This window comes from Medicago truncatula, chromosome 4 (genome assembly GCF_003473485.1).
Source record: "Medicago truncatula cultivar Jemalong A17 chromosome 4, MtrunA17r5.0-ANR, whole genome shotgun sequence".
Lineage (NCBI taxonomy): Eukaryota > Viridiplantae > Streptophyta > Magnoliopsida > Fabales > Fabaceae > Medicago > Medicago truncatula.
In genome coordinates, this window is record NC_053045.1 from 24,763,641 (window position 1) to 24,780,761 (window position 17,121).

Genomic DNA, 17,121 nt, shown 5'->3' on the forward strand with positions numbered 1-17,121 from the left:
CGGACGTATCATCGAAGACTTGAGTGAAGAGTTCGAAGGGGTGCACGGGTAATCAAGGATCCGAAGATTCAAGGAGCACCAAATTCAATAGTTACTTGGAGTTTGGGGGAGTGTTTTCATAGGGGTTGAAGAATTAAGTTTAATTTCAAGGAACTCTTGTAAACACATTGTAATCAACATTTGTTACTTAGTGGATGACCTTGGTGAAGGCGTACTTCATCAAGAGTAGTAGACGTAGCTCTAGCGAGGATGAGAAAGAGCGAACTACTATAAAAATATCGGTGTTATCTCTCTTCAATATCCTCTTTACTTTTTACTATTGCATGTGATTAATTGAATAGTTGATAGAATAATTGCTAGTGTTGATCTAAGTTGTTTTTCATTGAAAATTAATCTAATTCATTGAATTAGGTTTCTTATAATTTTCTTAGATCAATTGATTGCAAAACCTATTCAAATATTCAATTAAACATGTATTACGCTTTGATTTGATAGCATAGTATTTTGTTCACATAGATTTGGTTTGAAATTGTTATAAGTTTTGTATACTGTTCAAGGTTGATTAAAGTTTGATTGTATAATAAGATTTGTATCGTGAATCTCTCAATTCTAAGATTAAATATTATTGCACATATATTTGTCTCTTTTTGATTCATTGTTTGTGATTGTTCGAGCACAATTCCAATAGTCAATTTTGTTAAAATTGTTTTTACACTAAAACTTCAAAAATCTTCCCCCCCCCCTCTGGCTTGGTAATCTAATAGCCATTTAGACCAATAAGATAGACAGTTTGATGGGACAGATAGCATGAGCCCTCATGAACACTTGAGCCATTTTGCTGAAACATGTGAGTTTTGTGTACCCCCAGCCACTGTGACAGATGACCAAAAGAAACTTAGGTTATTTGCCTTCACCTTAACCGGTAGAGCCAAAGATTGGTTGTTAACCTTATCGAGTAGAACCATTCAAACATGGGATGAGTTAGAGCTAAAATTCTTCGAAAAATATTTTCCTATGTCTAAATATTGGGAAAAGAAACATGAGATCTCAAACTTTAGGCAAGGGGAGAGTGAGTCACTTTATGATGTTTGAGAGAAATTTAACTTGTTTCTTAAAAGATGTCCTGACAATGAGTTCTCTCACAAACAATATCTCCAAATCTTCACTGAGGGGTTATCACATAACAATTAGATGTTTCTAGATGCTTCAGCTGGTGGTAGTCTAAGAGTTAAAACTATCCAAGAAGTCCAACCCTTAATAAAAAACATGGCCCAAAATGAATATCGTGCTGATTCCGAAAAGAAGAAAAGGGGTGTGTTTGGGGTTAGTGACCACAGTGCAATCTTTTACACATCCTATTTAATAACCCTATTGAATTATTGAAATCGACACAGTCTTCGTGGGAACGAATTTATTTTATTACTTAGATAATTTTTGATACATTTGCCATATTTCTATCATGCACGACCGTGCTGACTTATGTGTAGTATTTTGATCATAACTCAAAAATTCAGTTTTTCTAAGCCCGGACAGGGTGCACCACCGTGCGCCCCGAAAACCACAAGTTTTGCTGTGATTTCGCTTAGAGGAACCTTCTCGAAACCCCATTTTAGACCTAAAACTCACCAAACTCGACCCTAAACTTCACCCCATGATTACCATACCATTCAAACACTAATTATTTATTAACATATTGGATTACCCATTCTTTTTAAGGCAAACAACTCAATTTAAAAACCTAAACTTGTTTCCTCTATTCTCATCCTTCAACTTCATCTTTTAATTCGTTTGTCATCAATGTCTAATCACAATCTCACATCATAGCAACAACATCCCAATTTTGGAAAGATAAAGGGCCAAAATATCTTATTTTATTAAAGATAGAGGGCCAAAATCGCATATTACCCTAAAGTTGGAGGGTCAAAAGAGCATATTTTCTTAAAGATAGAGTGAAAAATATTCATTTTTTTAATAGGGTTCAAAATCACAACTTTTTAAAACTTAGTCGGGGGCAAGTGGACTTTAGCCAATTTTTATTTATTTTGCTTTTTGCTAAATGAAGTACTAGTTTGTCTCCTTAAAAATTCTTTTAATTTTATGTTGGTACTTAACTGACACTCCTAACGTCATTGGTTGAATGATAGAAATTGATTTACGAATTAAATTTTTCCGTTTAATTTTGTAAGAGAAAAAATAAGGTCTTTTCATTTGTTGAGGATTAGTCACGCACATACATGATTTGTCAAGGATCAAAATGGATCAACACTTTTTTTATCTTTTTTTTTAGGGTTAATAGTGTTTTACCTCCTGTAATATAGGTTATTTTCGATTTTCCACCCTGTAAAATTTTTTGTTTGATTTTCGTCCTTGTAATTTGAATATTTATAGTTTTGGACCTTCATGAATTTTGACAGTACAAAATCGACGGCATGACAGGGGGCTAAACCAAAATTCGCTCAAATTAACAGGGAGTAAACCGAAATTTGCTTAAATTACACGGGATAAACCGAAATTTTATCAAATTATTGAGGGGAAATTTGTCATGAAGGTCCAAAATCAAAAAATCTTCAAATTACAAGGACGAAAACCAAACAAAAGATTTTACAGGGTGGAAAACCAGAAATGACTTATATTACAGGAGGATAAAACACTATTAACTTTTTTTTTATCATGTGACTAGTGGTTGGAGCTCACACATTTTAAATGTAAATAAGTGAAGAATCCAGGATACAAGGTTCGAGCTTGCATATATTATGCATTGTCCTTAGCAACGAAGTCAATCTTTTAGAGACGGTCCCTACACTCTTTTATCATTTAGTAATTTGAATTAAATAGCAATTTGTTGATTTAATTTGATTTCCTTTTTTTAGTAGGTGCATGCAATATGTTACGTCTCAAGAATGATTTGGTTAAGATTTAACAACACCACCAATGGTTCCTTGACATAGATGAATGACTACATAATAGTAGTGGAAACTTCATACCAATATCATGGTAATAAAAAAAATATTTGCGTTGATTTCCGTGAATATATCTCAATTGATAGGAACATTGTATTACATATGTATCCTCAAGGCAACCCTAAACTAATTGAAAAAAAAAAAAAAAAAGATTTGACAGCTCAGTGGTAAAAGATAACCTTGTAACCTCAAGGCACAAAATTTCGATTATCTTGGAGACGATAATATCACTATAAATTATACAATTTATTCTTCCCCATTTTTTTAAAATATTACTAAAATTAAATTAGTATTCCAATTATTGTATGTGGTGTAATTTGGCTTAGAAAAACGAAACTAAAATCTGATTTGAGCTATTTTAAAAAAAATAAAATTCAAGCACATCAAATAATTTCCAACTTTGTTCAGTTTTAATTTTGAGATCGATTAACGATTTTAATTTAAATCGATTATAAATAATCCTAATCGTCTCTAATCTTTAATTTTAAAAGTTTAAGAACCAAATGGAGAGATCATTAGTGGAGTACCAAATTGACTCTTCATTCAATTTTTAATTTCCTGCGTTTTATTAAATTTAATCTTAGGGTGCGTTTGTTTAAGATTTTTTTTAAAAAAAAAAATCACTTTTACCATTTTTGAGTGTTTGTTTAGGATTTTTAAAAAAATCATTTTATCAAAAAAAATCTATTTTGACTTTAAAATGAAAAGCTATTAGGATTAACTTTTATCAAAATCCATTTTTTCAAAAACAAAGAGGTGACACATAAACTAGTTAAAAATCAGTTTTTTTTAAAAAATCTATTTTTTTTTAAAGGTAAAACAAACGCACCCTTAAGAATGTTATTCCTTGAAATATAAAGAAAGGAGTATTAGTCCTTTTTAAAAAAAATATCTGGTTAATATTTATTTATTCGCCCAAGAATTATTATAATAGGAAGATTAATGGATGGTTACACACTATTTTTCCCCATCTTCATGAGAACGTTTATTCCCACCCACTACAAGAAATTCGTTCATTACCCAAAACAATTATCCACGGCCTTGCGGCTGTGAATAATTTTAAGCTTACCGACATATTACCCACGAATAAACCGTCTATAAAGTTAAATGTTTAATGTGATTTTTTTGGAATTGCTACCCAGCTTAACCATTAATAATTATAGACATCTTATATTCGTCAATAATTACCCGTGGTCTAACCATCTGTATTATTGATTTGTTTATAATTTATAATAACAATATATACTTGAAAATTTTGGCTCTAGAATTTTTCACCAATGTCAAAGTTTCAATAATTTGGCTCCAACAAAATTTGCCGAAAACGAAAATCTCAAATGTTTGTAAAAAAAAAATCCAAAATCGCATATCCTTGAAAAACAAAACCCAATGTCTCTTGTTCTTCAAAATCAGAAACAAAATTCAGTAATATAATATAATAAACTTGTAACAAATATTTCTATCATTTCATTTCTAGAATATACAAATTTAACTTGAAACAAACACACTCATATTTACATGTTATTATAAAAAATACACTACGTTTTATGTATGTAATATATTCATTAGCAAAGGAACGACGAATTCTCTATATATTCAATCTTAAATGTGAAATTATAGTCATAAACTACTTGATAAGAAAAAAATGATTTTTAAAAAACAAAATTTGTTTGTTTACATCATTAACAAAAACCGTAAAAAGAATTTGGACATTAATTACCACGTAATGTAATTTTTTTTATTTCCTTACACCCTTCCGAAATTTCAGCTTGGACATTAACTCTTAGTTTACATTTTACAACTTTTTAGTGCATCCTTGCATAATTTCAATTTGAAAATTAACTCTATAATTGTTTTATTACCTATTTTGCGCAGAAAAGGAAAAATAGAGAATAATTTTTAGGAGGAGAATCATTTTAATTTAAAGTTTGTTTATGAGAGAAACAAAAACCGCAATGATTATGGGGTTTGGATCTAATATAAATCAAGCCACACACTCAGTCATTTTCACAATACCACCATCACTTCCTCTCTCTTTCTAGCTTACTTTCTCTCACTAAGAGAAAATGGTTAAGTTCTTAGCAATGTTGCTACTCTTACTCCAATTAATTTCTTTCAATGTATTTGGTGAAGAACTTGAATCCCTTCACGAACCAACACCACTTCATCCATCGGCTAACGCCCCTCTCCACCATCGTCACAACCACAATCTCTCACCGACCACTGCTCACACTCCTTTACACCCTTCTCACCCTGCTAAACCTCCAACCCGTCACCACCACCAACACCCTCCTGCTCATGCCCCTCTTCAACCTTCATCCCATCAACACCCTCCTTCTCATGCCCCTATTCATCATCACCAACCTCGTCACCCTGTTAAACCTCCAACCCATCACCACCATCAACACCCTCCTGCTCATGCCCCTGTTCAACCTCCAACCCATCGTCATCATCACCACCCTCCTGCCCATCCCCCTGTTCATCAACAACATCCTCCGGCTCATGCCCCTGCCCAAATAGCTGTTGAAGGTGTTGTTTATGTCAAATCATGCAAGCATGCTGGAGTTGACACCCTTTCGAATGCTACATCTCTTAATGGTTTGTCTTTCAGTTTTCACATTTGTTAGGTTTTTTTTATTTATTTATTTATTTTTTTATCATTTTTCTACCAAGCTATTTTTTTCATGAGTAATGTCATTTTCATTTCTTTTTCTATATTTTTTTATACTCTGATCATTTATGCTGTTTAAAATCAGATTTCTTTCAACTTTTGTGTTAATTTATTTTTTCAGTTTTGTTGGATCATTTTCACTGATGATTGATATTATTATGTTATTTTGTTGAAGGTGTTGAAGGTGCCGTTGTGAAGCTCCAATGCAACAACACCAAACACAATGTGGTTCGAAAAGGCAAGACCGATAAGAACGGTTATTTCTATATCAAAGGTCCAAAGGACATCTCAATTTTTGCAGTTCACAAGTGTAATGTTGTATTGGTTAGTGCACCAAATGGATTAAAGCCCTCAAATATTAATGGTGGTATCACCGGTGCTCGTATTAAGCACAAGAAATCATTTGTGTCTAAGGCTCACAATCTCATTCTCTACAATGTCAAACCTCTTGCATTTGAGCCCAAATGCACTAATTAAGAAAATTAGAGTTTAAAAAAGTGAATTTATATATATTGCTCTTTTGGTAATAGGAGCTTTCATTCCAAGTTCGTAATAGATGGTTCTTGTAAGAATTCAACAATAAAAAAAATGTTTTATGGTTTTCATTTAATTTGCTTACTTCAATAATACTTATTCAAGAAATGTGAATGAATGGAATTTATGGGAAGTTTTTTTTTTTTTTTTTGGTATAAACTTAGACACTAGTATTTTTGAATGACAAAACATATATAATCTTGTGTCATAAAAAAATTCTAATCTTGAAAATAAACAACATATATTCTCTACAAGGTTCTATTAATTAATCATGTAAAAATGATATTTTACTAATAAAAAAAATCATATTTTTTAAAATAAATATTATGCGCCTTTAATTACTAAAAAAAAAAAAGAATAGTTAGCACTTCAAAGTTATAAAACTTTTCTGAAGTTCTTTGTAACATTTATCTAAAATGCACATTGGTGATAATTTAGACAGTGCAATTTGAAGATTAATCAGGTATTAATTTGTCTCCTTAATTATTATTACCATTCAAAGAATTAGCCAATAGAATAATACCATATTCATACAATATAATTATTTAACATAATGAGTTATAAATTGTAATTACTTGCGATGCTACACAAAATAGGCAACAGAAAATCAACGATTGAAATGAAGATAAAGAACACAACTGGGTCTAATTCTTGAATGCTGTTTTTTTTTTTTTTTTTTGATCAAAGCACTAAAATAAAAAGACAGGAGATGTCTGAACCAATACAACAGAGTCAGAAAGCGTATAACCTGCGGAAAGAAAGACTAGATCTATCCCTATAAAGGAAGGGATCCTAAGAAAAGAGGTGACTAAGTCCACCATAATACAGAAAAGCTAAGCAGATTACAAGACTACACGCTCTAAGAAATTTAGTACAAAACAGTGATATTCCTATCTATGCTTTTGCAAATGAACCAACTATTATGTAGCTGCCAAGACAACTTTGGCGTTACTCTTTTGGGCACGGGTTCTCATTCCGGCTAAGTTAAAACTAGCAGGCCTCACTTTGTGCACGTGCTTCTACTTCTTTTTCTCTGCCTTAGTGCTCTCCGATAGACTTGGATAATGTTTCTCAAAGTCAGATATGAGGGCTTCAACATTGTCCTCTTCCGCCTCAATTCTCTTGTCAGGGCTGATAGTGTCCTCCATCACCTCTTCTACTTCATCCCCCCAAAATTTGGAAAAAATTTGCACACTCTTTAAGGCTGCACAAGAATGCAGAGAGGATTTGAAAATAGGAATTTGGCTTGATGGGAGCTTGTCACTTGTCAAACTAGCATAACTGGTAATTACAGGTTGAGGCATAGGAGCGGTTGCATACATAGATTGTGTGACAGGCTGATGATAGGAAACTGGTGACAGCACAGGGGTGGCAGCCCAAGCAACAACCTTATCTAGGGTAACATTGGGAGAATTTCTAGGTGCATCCTGCAAACCAGTAAAAACCTCCATTGTACCCAAATCATCAGGCAAAGCCTCCCCAAAAGGAACAGCAACCTCTTCCGAAGAGAGTAAGTCAAAAGAATTATTTAGAATTAGAGGGGCATCATCCTCTCTTTCCGAAGTAACAGATGCAACGTTAGCACTCAATCCTTGCTTAGTTAATTCTTGAATGCTGTTGCAAAGGCAATCTCAAATCTCAAACAATTTGCTAATATTAAAAATGCTAATTTCATGTTCAATCACTTTTAATGAGAATCAAATTATATAAATGCAATTCGTGCTTACTTAATGGTCAGCAACCACATACAAGAAAATATATGATTCGCTACGACCACTATATCGTAGCTAAGTCATAGTAAATGAATTTAACTGGAGATTATGTTGTTGACTCACGTCAAACTTACTGATTATTTGCTAACAATCTCACCTGTTATGGCAAAGTACTCAAACCAAATGAATCAATAAAAAGGTTTTCACTTGAATCCAAATCTCTTGCTTCAAAAGTGTGGATAGAACTTTGTTTTACCTCTGTTTTTGAATTAAGGACTCCACTAGATATACCAAGTTCCAGCATCTACATGCCATATGCTACAATTGTTTTCTTTTTTATTTTTTATCAATGCTCGGAAAATTAAATTGCAAAACAAGATAAGGCCTGAACCTTAGTACAAAAAGAGGAGGCCAACTATGACCATACAGCTAAAACAAAACTCAACTAAAGCAACACATATGCAAAGAAGCAAAACAACTGGCTAGACTAGGCTGCCAAACAACTAGCTACAAGCACATCTTAAGAAACATATTTGGGATTGCTTTTTATAACACCCTTTTTGAAACGAGTTTGGATGTACTCACTACTTGTGATGCCATCAGAGCATTTGCTTCTTGCAGAGCTGCTACTCTTTCTTGACTTCCTAGTCGACTTAGATTTGTGAAAAGCATCTGGTTGTGCCTCCAGGAACTTCAAAGCTGTTGGAACACTATGAGTGTTAATTTGTGAATTAAAAAATTCTCATGTCAACTATCCTATTGAGTGCTCATTTATGAGGAGAAATCATGTCATTGATTTTGTAGAGGTCAACTAATCCTAGCCATTGGATTTGTAACTTATCTTTGGCTCTTCACCTATAAATAGAGTTCCTCTCCCCCACTTCTAATCACCCCAAAAGTTCTCTTGAGTTGTTAAAGAACTTTTCTCTCTTCTCCCTCCTTTAGCTTGTGTTGACGAGCAATTCTTTTCCTCTCCCTCTTTTTTTGTCCCTTCGAATTTAAAGAGTGTTCTTAAGGCCATAGTCTATTTGGTTTAAAATGTCCCTTCAGAATTAAGAATGGTCTTAAGAACATAGTCCCTTAGGTAAAATTTGTCCCTTCAGAAATAAGAGTATTTTTAAGATCATAGTCCCTTTCGAGATAAAGTGTCCCTTCGGAAAATAAGAATGATCTTAAGAATATAGTTCATCTTTTTATGTTTTATGCCCTTGGAGAAGTTAGAGTTGTCTTAGTACCATATAAGAGTGGTCTTAGTACCATAATAGAGTGGTATCAATACCATATTGAAGTGGTCTTAAAGCCATATTGGAAGGTGTATTTCTAGAACAGATCTTATAGTGCAATAGGATTCTTTTGTAGCTGAGTTGTTTTATCCTGGGGACGTCGTGGTTGACAGTCTGCTTGCACAATTTTGGACAGTGCCACAAAACGTCTTAAAGAGAGCGACCTAATCCGCGACTCAGCCTAATAATCTCTTCAGTGACAAAAAAAAATATTTTTAACCAATTTTGACTATTGTTCCAACAAAAGCCATAGGCTAAGAAACATGGAATTTATTTCAGTGAATTGAAGCGATCAAGTAGTATAGCATTATAATTTAAGTACCGTGACAACTTGAGAGGTCATCATTCCAAGCATGCTTAAAGAATAGTCTTCTCTTACCAATTTATACGAATAGTTTGACATGTACCGGAGCCACTCACATCACTGTAGGGGCTACTGCCTGCACTACTATTTTAAATCTAATATATATACAAGCAGTCAAACACATGAGAAATACAGGAGCCACTCACATCACTGTAGGTGTAACACCCCATTTTCCCAACTTAAAAATTTCATAACATTTATCAAAGTAAACAACATATAACGGGATATCACACTTCTTAAGAATTTCAAAAATAGATAAATAAAAATTTATCCTTCAACATAAACATCAACATAAAAGCAGCGGAATTAAATTCAACTTCATAATCCGTCTTGGCATGCAGGCCTCATAAAGGTCATCTCATAAATTCAGTTAAGCAACATGAAAACATAGCATATACGCAAAGGAAAGAGAAATAGCCACTAAAGATCCCCTCCCGTTACGTATCAGAGCAACCTAAGACTCACGACAACTTAGTTAAATAACAAACAGCAACATAGGTAGTATGCAAACCATCATGATATAATAATATCGAATGTAAATCAGCAACTCAATTATCAAACTTAAGTCATGTAATGTATATACAATTATATAACATTATAAGCAACAATAATTCATAAGCATCAGTCTTACTGGAACATTAACAGCAAGGTAAACAACTTAGTTTCTAACCTCTAAGATCAACTCACATCAACTCGAACGACAAAGATCACATTCAACCTAAAAAGGCATTCTGTAACACAAACGCCCGCGGGGCGAGAACCTCTACTCGCCATGGCGAGTTCGGTCAGATTCTCTAAATTTTCATTCTAAGTCTTTCCAGGTTCAATCTCATTCTACATTCTTTCCTAATCATTATTAGACATGTTCAGGCACTCAAAAGCATCTAAGGTTCAATTCAAAAATCAAAATTACAGAATCTTGCATGCTCTCTGGTCTAGCTCGCTAGGCGAGTTCAAGTGTTCGTCGTGGCGAGCTGCAACGTGCAACTCGCGAGGCGGGAAAGGGTTACTCGCGTGGCGAGGATCATAGCTCGGGAGGCGAGCGATGAATGTCGCTACAGGCAGAATGCAGTTTTCACCTAAAAATCATTAACTCTCGTGGTTTTAAGCCTAATCTCGATTCCAAAATTCATCATAATCATTATCTAAGGTCTAAGGACAGTTTCTACATCTTTTTAACAAGTTTTCACCATTTAATCATCAATTCTCTCAATTTGACCTAATTTCCGATTCTTCTTAAACTCATCCTAATTCATGTTAAATGTAACCGTTGATTCATAGACTTAATAGAATTGCAAGGTTAGTCTCACCCTTACCTTATAGATGAAAATCGCAGCACTCCTAGGTCTTCTCCCTCCTCTTGGCTTTTTCTCCAAAACTGATCGTACGTACGTTATGTTTTTTTTTTTCTTCTTTCTTTCTAAACTAGGTTTCCCTATTTATATCTCCTCCAATTATCTTATCTTATTTCTCTTTCTCCCCCAAAACTCTCTAAAATCTCAAAACAGCCCCTAAACTCAATATTTATTTTATTTTCAAATCTTATTTTATTAAACAATAAAATAAGTCACAACTCCTCATAATCACATAAAATCACCTCAATCATATAAATCATATAAATCACACATATATTATATAAATATAATATAAACTCATCTAAATAATTTCTAAACTCAATTAAATAATTAAATAATTCAAAGAGGGCGTTACAGTAGGGCTCCTGTCTTTTTTGGGTAGCTTTGATTAGTTGAAATTTTAATCGGTTTTCTTACAAGCAGTCAAACACATGAGAAAAATTTCACCTCATTAATTTTTGTGACCTCACTATAACTTCATGCCAAGTATAATTCAATTTATTTTTTAAAAACACAAGTATACTTAAATTGTATATTTTGTATCGTAATACTTTTATAATAGCAATCTTAATTTGTTTCAACAATCAATATATAACATGATAGTTTAGAAATAATTTTTATTCTTATTCAAAAAGAAAAGAAATAACTGTTATTCTTGTTTTTAATAAAACATTCATGTATTTTCATAATTTATATAGCTGTAGAGAATATTATGATGTATATATATATACTCTTAAATATGTTATTTTTTATATTACATATACGCAGAATATTGCCCCCATTACATACAATTCCTAGCTCCGCCAGTGCATAGTTCACTACACTAGTACATTACATACTTAAATGTTATTATCAAAAGTACACTGCATACATACATATTATTTTTATATTTTATATAGGTAATACATGCATTAGCAATACTATTTGGGGAAAATCTTTCATGGACACAATCACAAATGAATATTGTTTAGACACCCTCATATGAAATGAAAAAATTAAAGGAAAAGTATTTAGTTAAATCAATTGACATTATTCAATTTTGTTCTCTTATATTTTTCTTTTAGTTTTGTGAGTATGCCCAAATATATTTATTTGAGTGTGTGTCAAAGCAAGTATACCCCTACGATTTGTTAGTGTTTTTTTTTTTTTTTTTTTTTTTTTAAGGCCAAGAGAAAGGTTGGGTATCCGGGAGAATTTGAAACATCCCAACTAGGTTGGCACCCAACAGAATCCCCCATCACCTACCGCCTTTCCAATACGTAAATTTTATTAAAAAAAAGGGAAAAAAATTTACAAAGAGGGGGGACTAAGCCAATACCCTCGAAAGAAATATAAATATATAGAGAAAACTAGGAACATAAGTAATTAAGGAAATAAAGTTCGGCATCCCATTTCTGTCCCTAGCAAAATTGCCCCCCAAAGATGGAGGCAACAAAGTGGACCACACCGAGTCATGAAACAACAAATTTCTCCAAAATCACACCGTGTCATGAAACAACAAACACAAGCCGAGAATCATTGTTGCCGATTCCTCGGATATTCCATAAAATTATATTCATTTAAACGGTGGTCGAGAGCGGGTTCTGAGTGAAGTTTTTTTGTAAAGTCTGTAAGTTCTTTTTTTTTCTATGACTTGGAAACAACCTCTGTAAATGATGTTTCGGTCTTTGTTGCCTTTGCCAACCAAGCCTGCATAAAGTGTAAGTCCTTCTGGAGCGCCGGATCTATCTTAGCATTATTCGGGGCCACAATGCTACTGATATCAATATGTGTATTTTTTTACGGGAGATAAAACATGCATACAATTCCCCTCGAGATTATTTTCAATTATCTCATTGGAAACATTCTCAAGAGGCTTACTAAAGTTATTAATTTGGAAGGTAGGAATTACCATAGGAGTCGGTAAAACTGAGGGCATTGCCTCTGATCTGACAGGAATTACTCCCTCCTGAGCATCATGTGTTTCCTCTTGGATCGGAATTGCTTCCCCTTGGTTCTGAATTGTTTCAATTTGCAATGAAGTCGTTGTTGTTTCTGTTTCTTTATGGCTCCCCATAGGAGTCGGTAAAGCAGTGGGCACTGCCTCTGATCTGATAAGAGCTAACTCCTCGTGCGCATCATGTAATTCAATTTGCAGAGGAATTGTTGCTGCTTCTGTTTCTTGGTCAGAAACGTGTATATCTTGTTGAATGTCATCATTTGTTTCCCTTTCCACTTCCACAAAATCCGATGCTGAAGTAGTGTCATTTGTTGCGCCAAAAGCTAGGGAAGAGCCGATCCCTGAAGGCTTGTCAGTCCTTGGAATCCATGTATCTTTCTTTGTCATGCCCGATATTCTGACAGTGAGAATAGAAATCCGGCATCCATTCATAGGCCACGGCAACCGGGAAAGCATATCCTTCCCTCTCAACAACAATTTCATGAAAAATCTTACGGGAGAAATCCATATCAACTAGTACTCTCGCATAATGTCCAAACAAACTCTTTAATTTGATGTCGCGTTGTCTATCACAAGAGGGGTGCCCACTGCACTTGCAATCTCCCGGAGAGTTTGTTCCATCCATTACTCCTGCGGAAGTTCTAACAGGCAAATCCAAACCTGAGCGTGAGTGTTTCGCTGTGTGTGCATATTGAAATCCTTGGACCACTCGAAAAGTCGAAGGACACCCGATTTTAGAGAAACTGTGCCCGCTGCCTAGACATTACATTTATCCATCTCTGAAGCAAAGAAGAATTCATAATAACCTCTTCCGAGGGACATCATGTGCCATGATCCCGCAGTCTTCCAGTGCTTCTGTAATTTCAATTCAATCTCCTTTGTAGAATAGGGTTTCTCTCCTTTGTGTAAAACCAGACGTCCCCGAAGGTTTGTCTTACAAAAATTCATTCCATGTTCATATAGATCCTGTGTGATTTTGATACTTAGTGTTTCTCCCATAATTGTTGGCGTTGGCAAAATGGCATTGGGGACAGACTTATGTGAGGCCGTAAGAGCCTGTGCAAACGAAACAGTCGACAAGACAGATAGGGCAGGCGGTGGGGGAGCCGTTGCAGCCTTTGGAGCGATTACATCTCAGCCTGCCAATCAAACATGGCGGGTGAGAACGGTGAAGCTTGAATGGAACTAGAATTCAACGTGAAATGAAACAAATGAAACTAGCACTCACGTTAGAATTGAGTGAACAATTAATGGAATATGTGAGTGGAATGGATCAATGGAATAAAGCAATTTGGTGATGAGTTTGAAAATTAATGGCTGCGCTCTTGCTAGGTGCAAACCCTAACAGAGCGATTCATGATTCAATAAAAAACAATAAGAAGATCAAGATTTGTTAGTTGTTGACGTTTGAGTTCAGTCTAATAAAATAAAAATTTAGATTTTTAACTTTAGATGGTTATAAAAAATTGCTGTTAAAAAATAATGGTTATAAAATTGGCGTTTGAGTTTAGAAGATTGTTGACATATATAATTCACTCAACGAAATGTCATTGTTTTGTGTAAACCATACTATTGCCATGGTAAATATAAATGATGCATTCATGTTGCATGGAAAATCAAGACGTTTAAAGTTTTAAATTTTTATCGTAGTAGTCGGTATAGGATAGAAGTTCCAGCGGGATACCAACCTAGTTGGGTTGTCTCTGGACTCCTTGATGCCTCGTCTACTTCCTGCCTTATCCAAAAAAAAAGTTGAGGTATTTCATCTAGAGCTTATTAACACATTTAAATCGGTAAACAGATAATTGCAAAATTTCTAGATATGTCACTGTAGCTTGCACTAATAAGCATTATTAGAGAAAAAAAGATTATTCCCCGCAAGCATCATGGTATAAACATTGCAATATGTAACAAAAGGTTCGAATCACAAATTCTTCACATATTCCGTATCAATGTAAAATTATAGTCATTAAATTACTTGATAATAAAAAAAACGATTGTTTTCTTAAAAAAATTGTTTGTTTACATCATTAACAAAAACCGCAAAAAGAATTTGGTCATTAACTATCACATAGTCATTAACTGTTACGATTTATAATTAGCAAATTCTACGGTACAATAAAAAATTTGAGTGTACCGGTACACCAAATCGTTAAATTAATAATTAAATGAGTTGTATTTTTGAAGAAAAAGAATTATTTTTTATCATTGACAATTATAATAATTACGTTTTATTTACCAAAAGCGTCGACGATTTATTATTTTTTTTTGAATTTTTAATACTCATAACAAAGAATATTGATTATTTTTTATGAGAAAATGTTAAAAATTTAATATGATTCTTATAAAAATATGATTCTTATAAACAATGAAACGATGTTTTTTCTTATGAAATGATGTTTTCTAAAATATAACTATTGACAGGTAAATTTATTTCATAAAAATGATTGTTAATTTATAAATTAATGAACCATGAGTACAAGTACACCTTAATTCGTGAAATGTGAAGTTCCCTTTAAAATTTCCTATCTTTTAGTGCACCTTTCCATAAATTCAATTTGGACATTAACTCTAATTTTTGTTATTACCTATTTTGCACTAAAAATGAGAAATAGAGAATCAATTTTTTGAAGGAGAATCATTTTAATTTAACTTTTGTCTATGATAGAAACAAAAACCGCAATGATTATGGGGTTTGGATCTAATATAAATCAAGCCTCACAGTCAATCATTTTCACAATACCACCATCTCTTTCCTCTCTCACTCTCAAAGAGAAAATGGCCAAGTTCTTAGCAATGTTGCTACTCTTTCTCCAATTGATTTCTTTCAATGTATTTGCTGAAGAACTTGAATCTCTTCATGAACCAACACCACTTCATCTACCGGCTAACGCCCCTCTCCACCATCGTCACAACCACAATCTCTCACCGACCACTGCTCACACTCCTTTACACCCTTCTCACCATGCTAAACCTCCAACCCATCCCTACCATCAACACCCTCCTGCTCATGCCCCTGTTCAACCTCCAACCCATCGTCACCATCACCACCCTCCTGCCCATCCCCCTATTCATCAACAACATCCTCCGGCTCATGCCCCTGTGGACAAACGTGCTCGAGTTTACCCTCTATTCCGTCTTCCTATACCTATTAAATCCCGAATAGCTGTTGAAGGTGTTGTTTATGTCAAATCATGCAAGCATGCTGGAGTTGAAACCCTTTCGAATGCTACATCTCTCAATGGTCTGTCTTTTAGTTTTCCCATTTACTATGTTTTTCTATCATTTTTCTACCAAGCTATTTTTCTCTCTAGTAGTGTCATTTTCATTTCTTTTTCTAGATTTTCTTATACTGTTTGAAATCAGATTTCTTTCAACTTTAGTTTTTTTTTCTTCCGATTTTTAGTAAAGTTGTACGGTTATTGAGAATTTGTGGTTTTCTTTTTTGGATCCTTTTTCTTTGATAATAAATATGATAATGTTACATACACTATTTTTGCTAAATGGTAATGACCGTTATTATTATTATTATTATGTTCTTTTGTTGAAGGTGCCGTTGTGAAGCTCCAATGCAACAACACCAAACACAACGTGGTTCGAAAAGGCAAGACCGATAAGAACGGTTATTTCTATATCAAAGGCTCAAAGGACATCTCAAGTTTTGCAGCTCACAAGTGTAATGTTGTATTGGATAGTGCACCAAATGGATTAAAGCCCTCAAATCTTCATGGTGGTGTCACTGGTGCTGTTCTTAAGCGCAAGAAATCATTTGTGTCTAAGGGTCACGTTCTCATTCTCTACAATGTCAAACCTCTTGCATTTGAACCCAAATGCACTCATTAAGAAAATTATAGTTAAAAAAAAATGAATTTTATATAGATTGCTCTCTTTTGGTAATAGGAACTTTGATTCCAAATTCGTAATAGTTGCATTATGTATGAGTGTGCGATAGATGGTTCTTATAAGAATTCAACAATAAGAAAATGTTTTTATCGTTTTCATTCAATTTGCTTACTTCAATGGTGGTTATTCAAGAAATGTTAATGAATGGAAGTTTTTTCTATTTGGTATAAACTTGACGACTAGTATTTTTGAATGACAAAACATATTTAATCATGTGTCACAAAAAATATTCTAACCTTGAAAATAAACATGTATTCTCTACAAATTTCTATCAATTATTCATGCAAAAATGATATTTTACGAATAAAAGAATCTTCTTTTTTAAAATAATATTAAGCGCCTTTAATTACCAAAAAAGAAAAAGAAAGAATACTTAGCACTTCAAAGTTATAAAACTTTTCTC

At 33.6% G+C, this 17,121-nt stretch overlaps 2 protein-coding genes across 2 annotated transcripts; both read left to right on the forward strand.

Annotated features, from left to right (window-relative positions):
- The first annotated feature begins 4,982 nt into the window (after positions 1-4,982).
- LOC25492113 (non-classical arabinogalactan protein 30) lies at positions 4,983-6,247 on the forward strand. The gene is made up of 2 exons (XM_039833925.1): positions 4,983-5,555; positions 5,804-6,247. The coding sequence occupies exons 1-2, from the start codon at positions 5,024-5,026 to the stop codon at positions 6,103-6,105; spliced, it is 834 nt and encodes a 277-aa protein (XP_039689859.1). The 5' UTR covers positions 4,983-5,023; the 3' UTR covers positions 6,106-6,247.
- Positions 6,248-15,542: 9,295 nt separating this feature from the next.
- On the forward strand, positions 15,543-16,821 carry LOC25492114 (non-classical arabinogalactan protein 31). The gene is made up of 2 exons (XM_013600173.3): positions 15,543-16,059; positions 16,366-16,821. Exons 1-2 carry the CDS (start codon positions 15,594-15,596, stop codon positions 16,656-16,658), a joined length of 759 nt encoding a protein of 252 aa, XP_013455627.3. The 5' UTR covers positions 15,543-15,593; the 3' UTR covers positions 16,659-16,821.
- Positions 16,822-17,121: the final 300 nt, after the last annotated feature.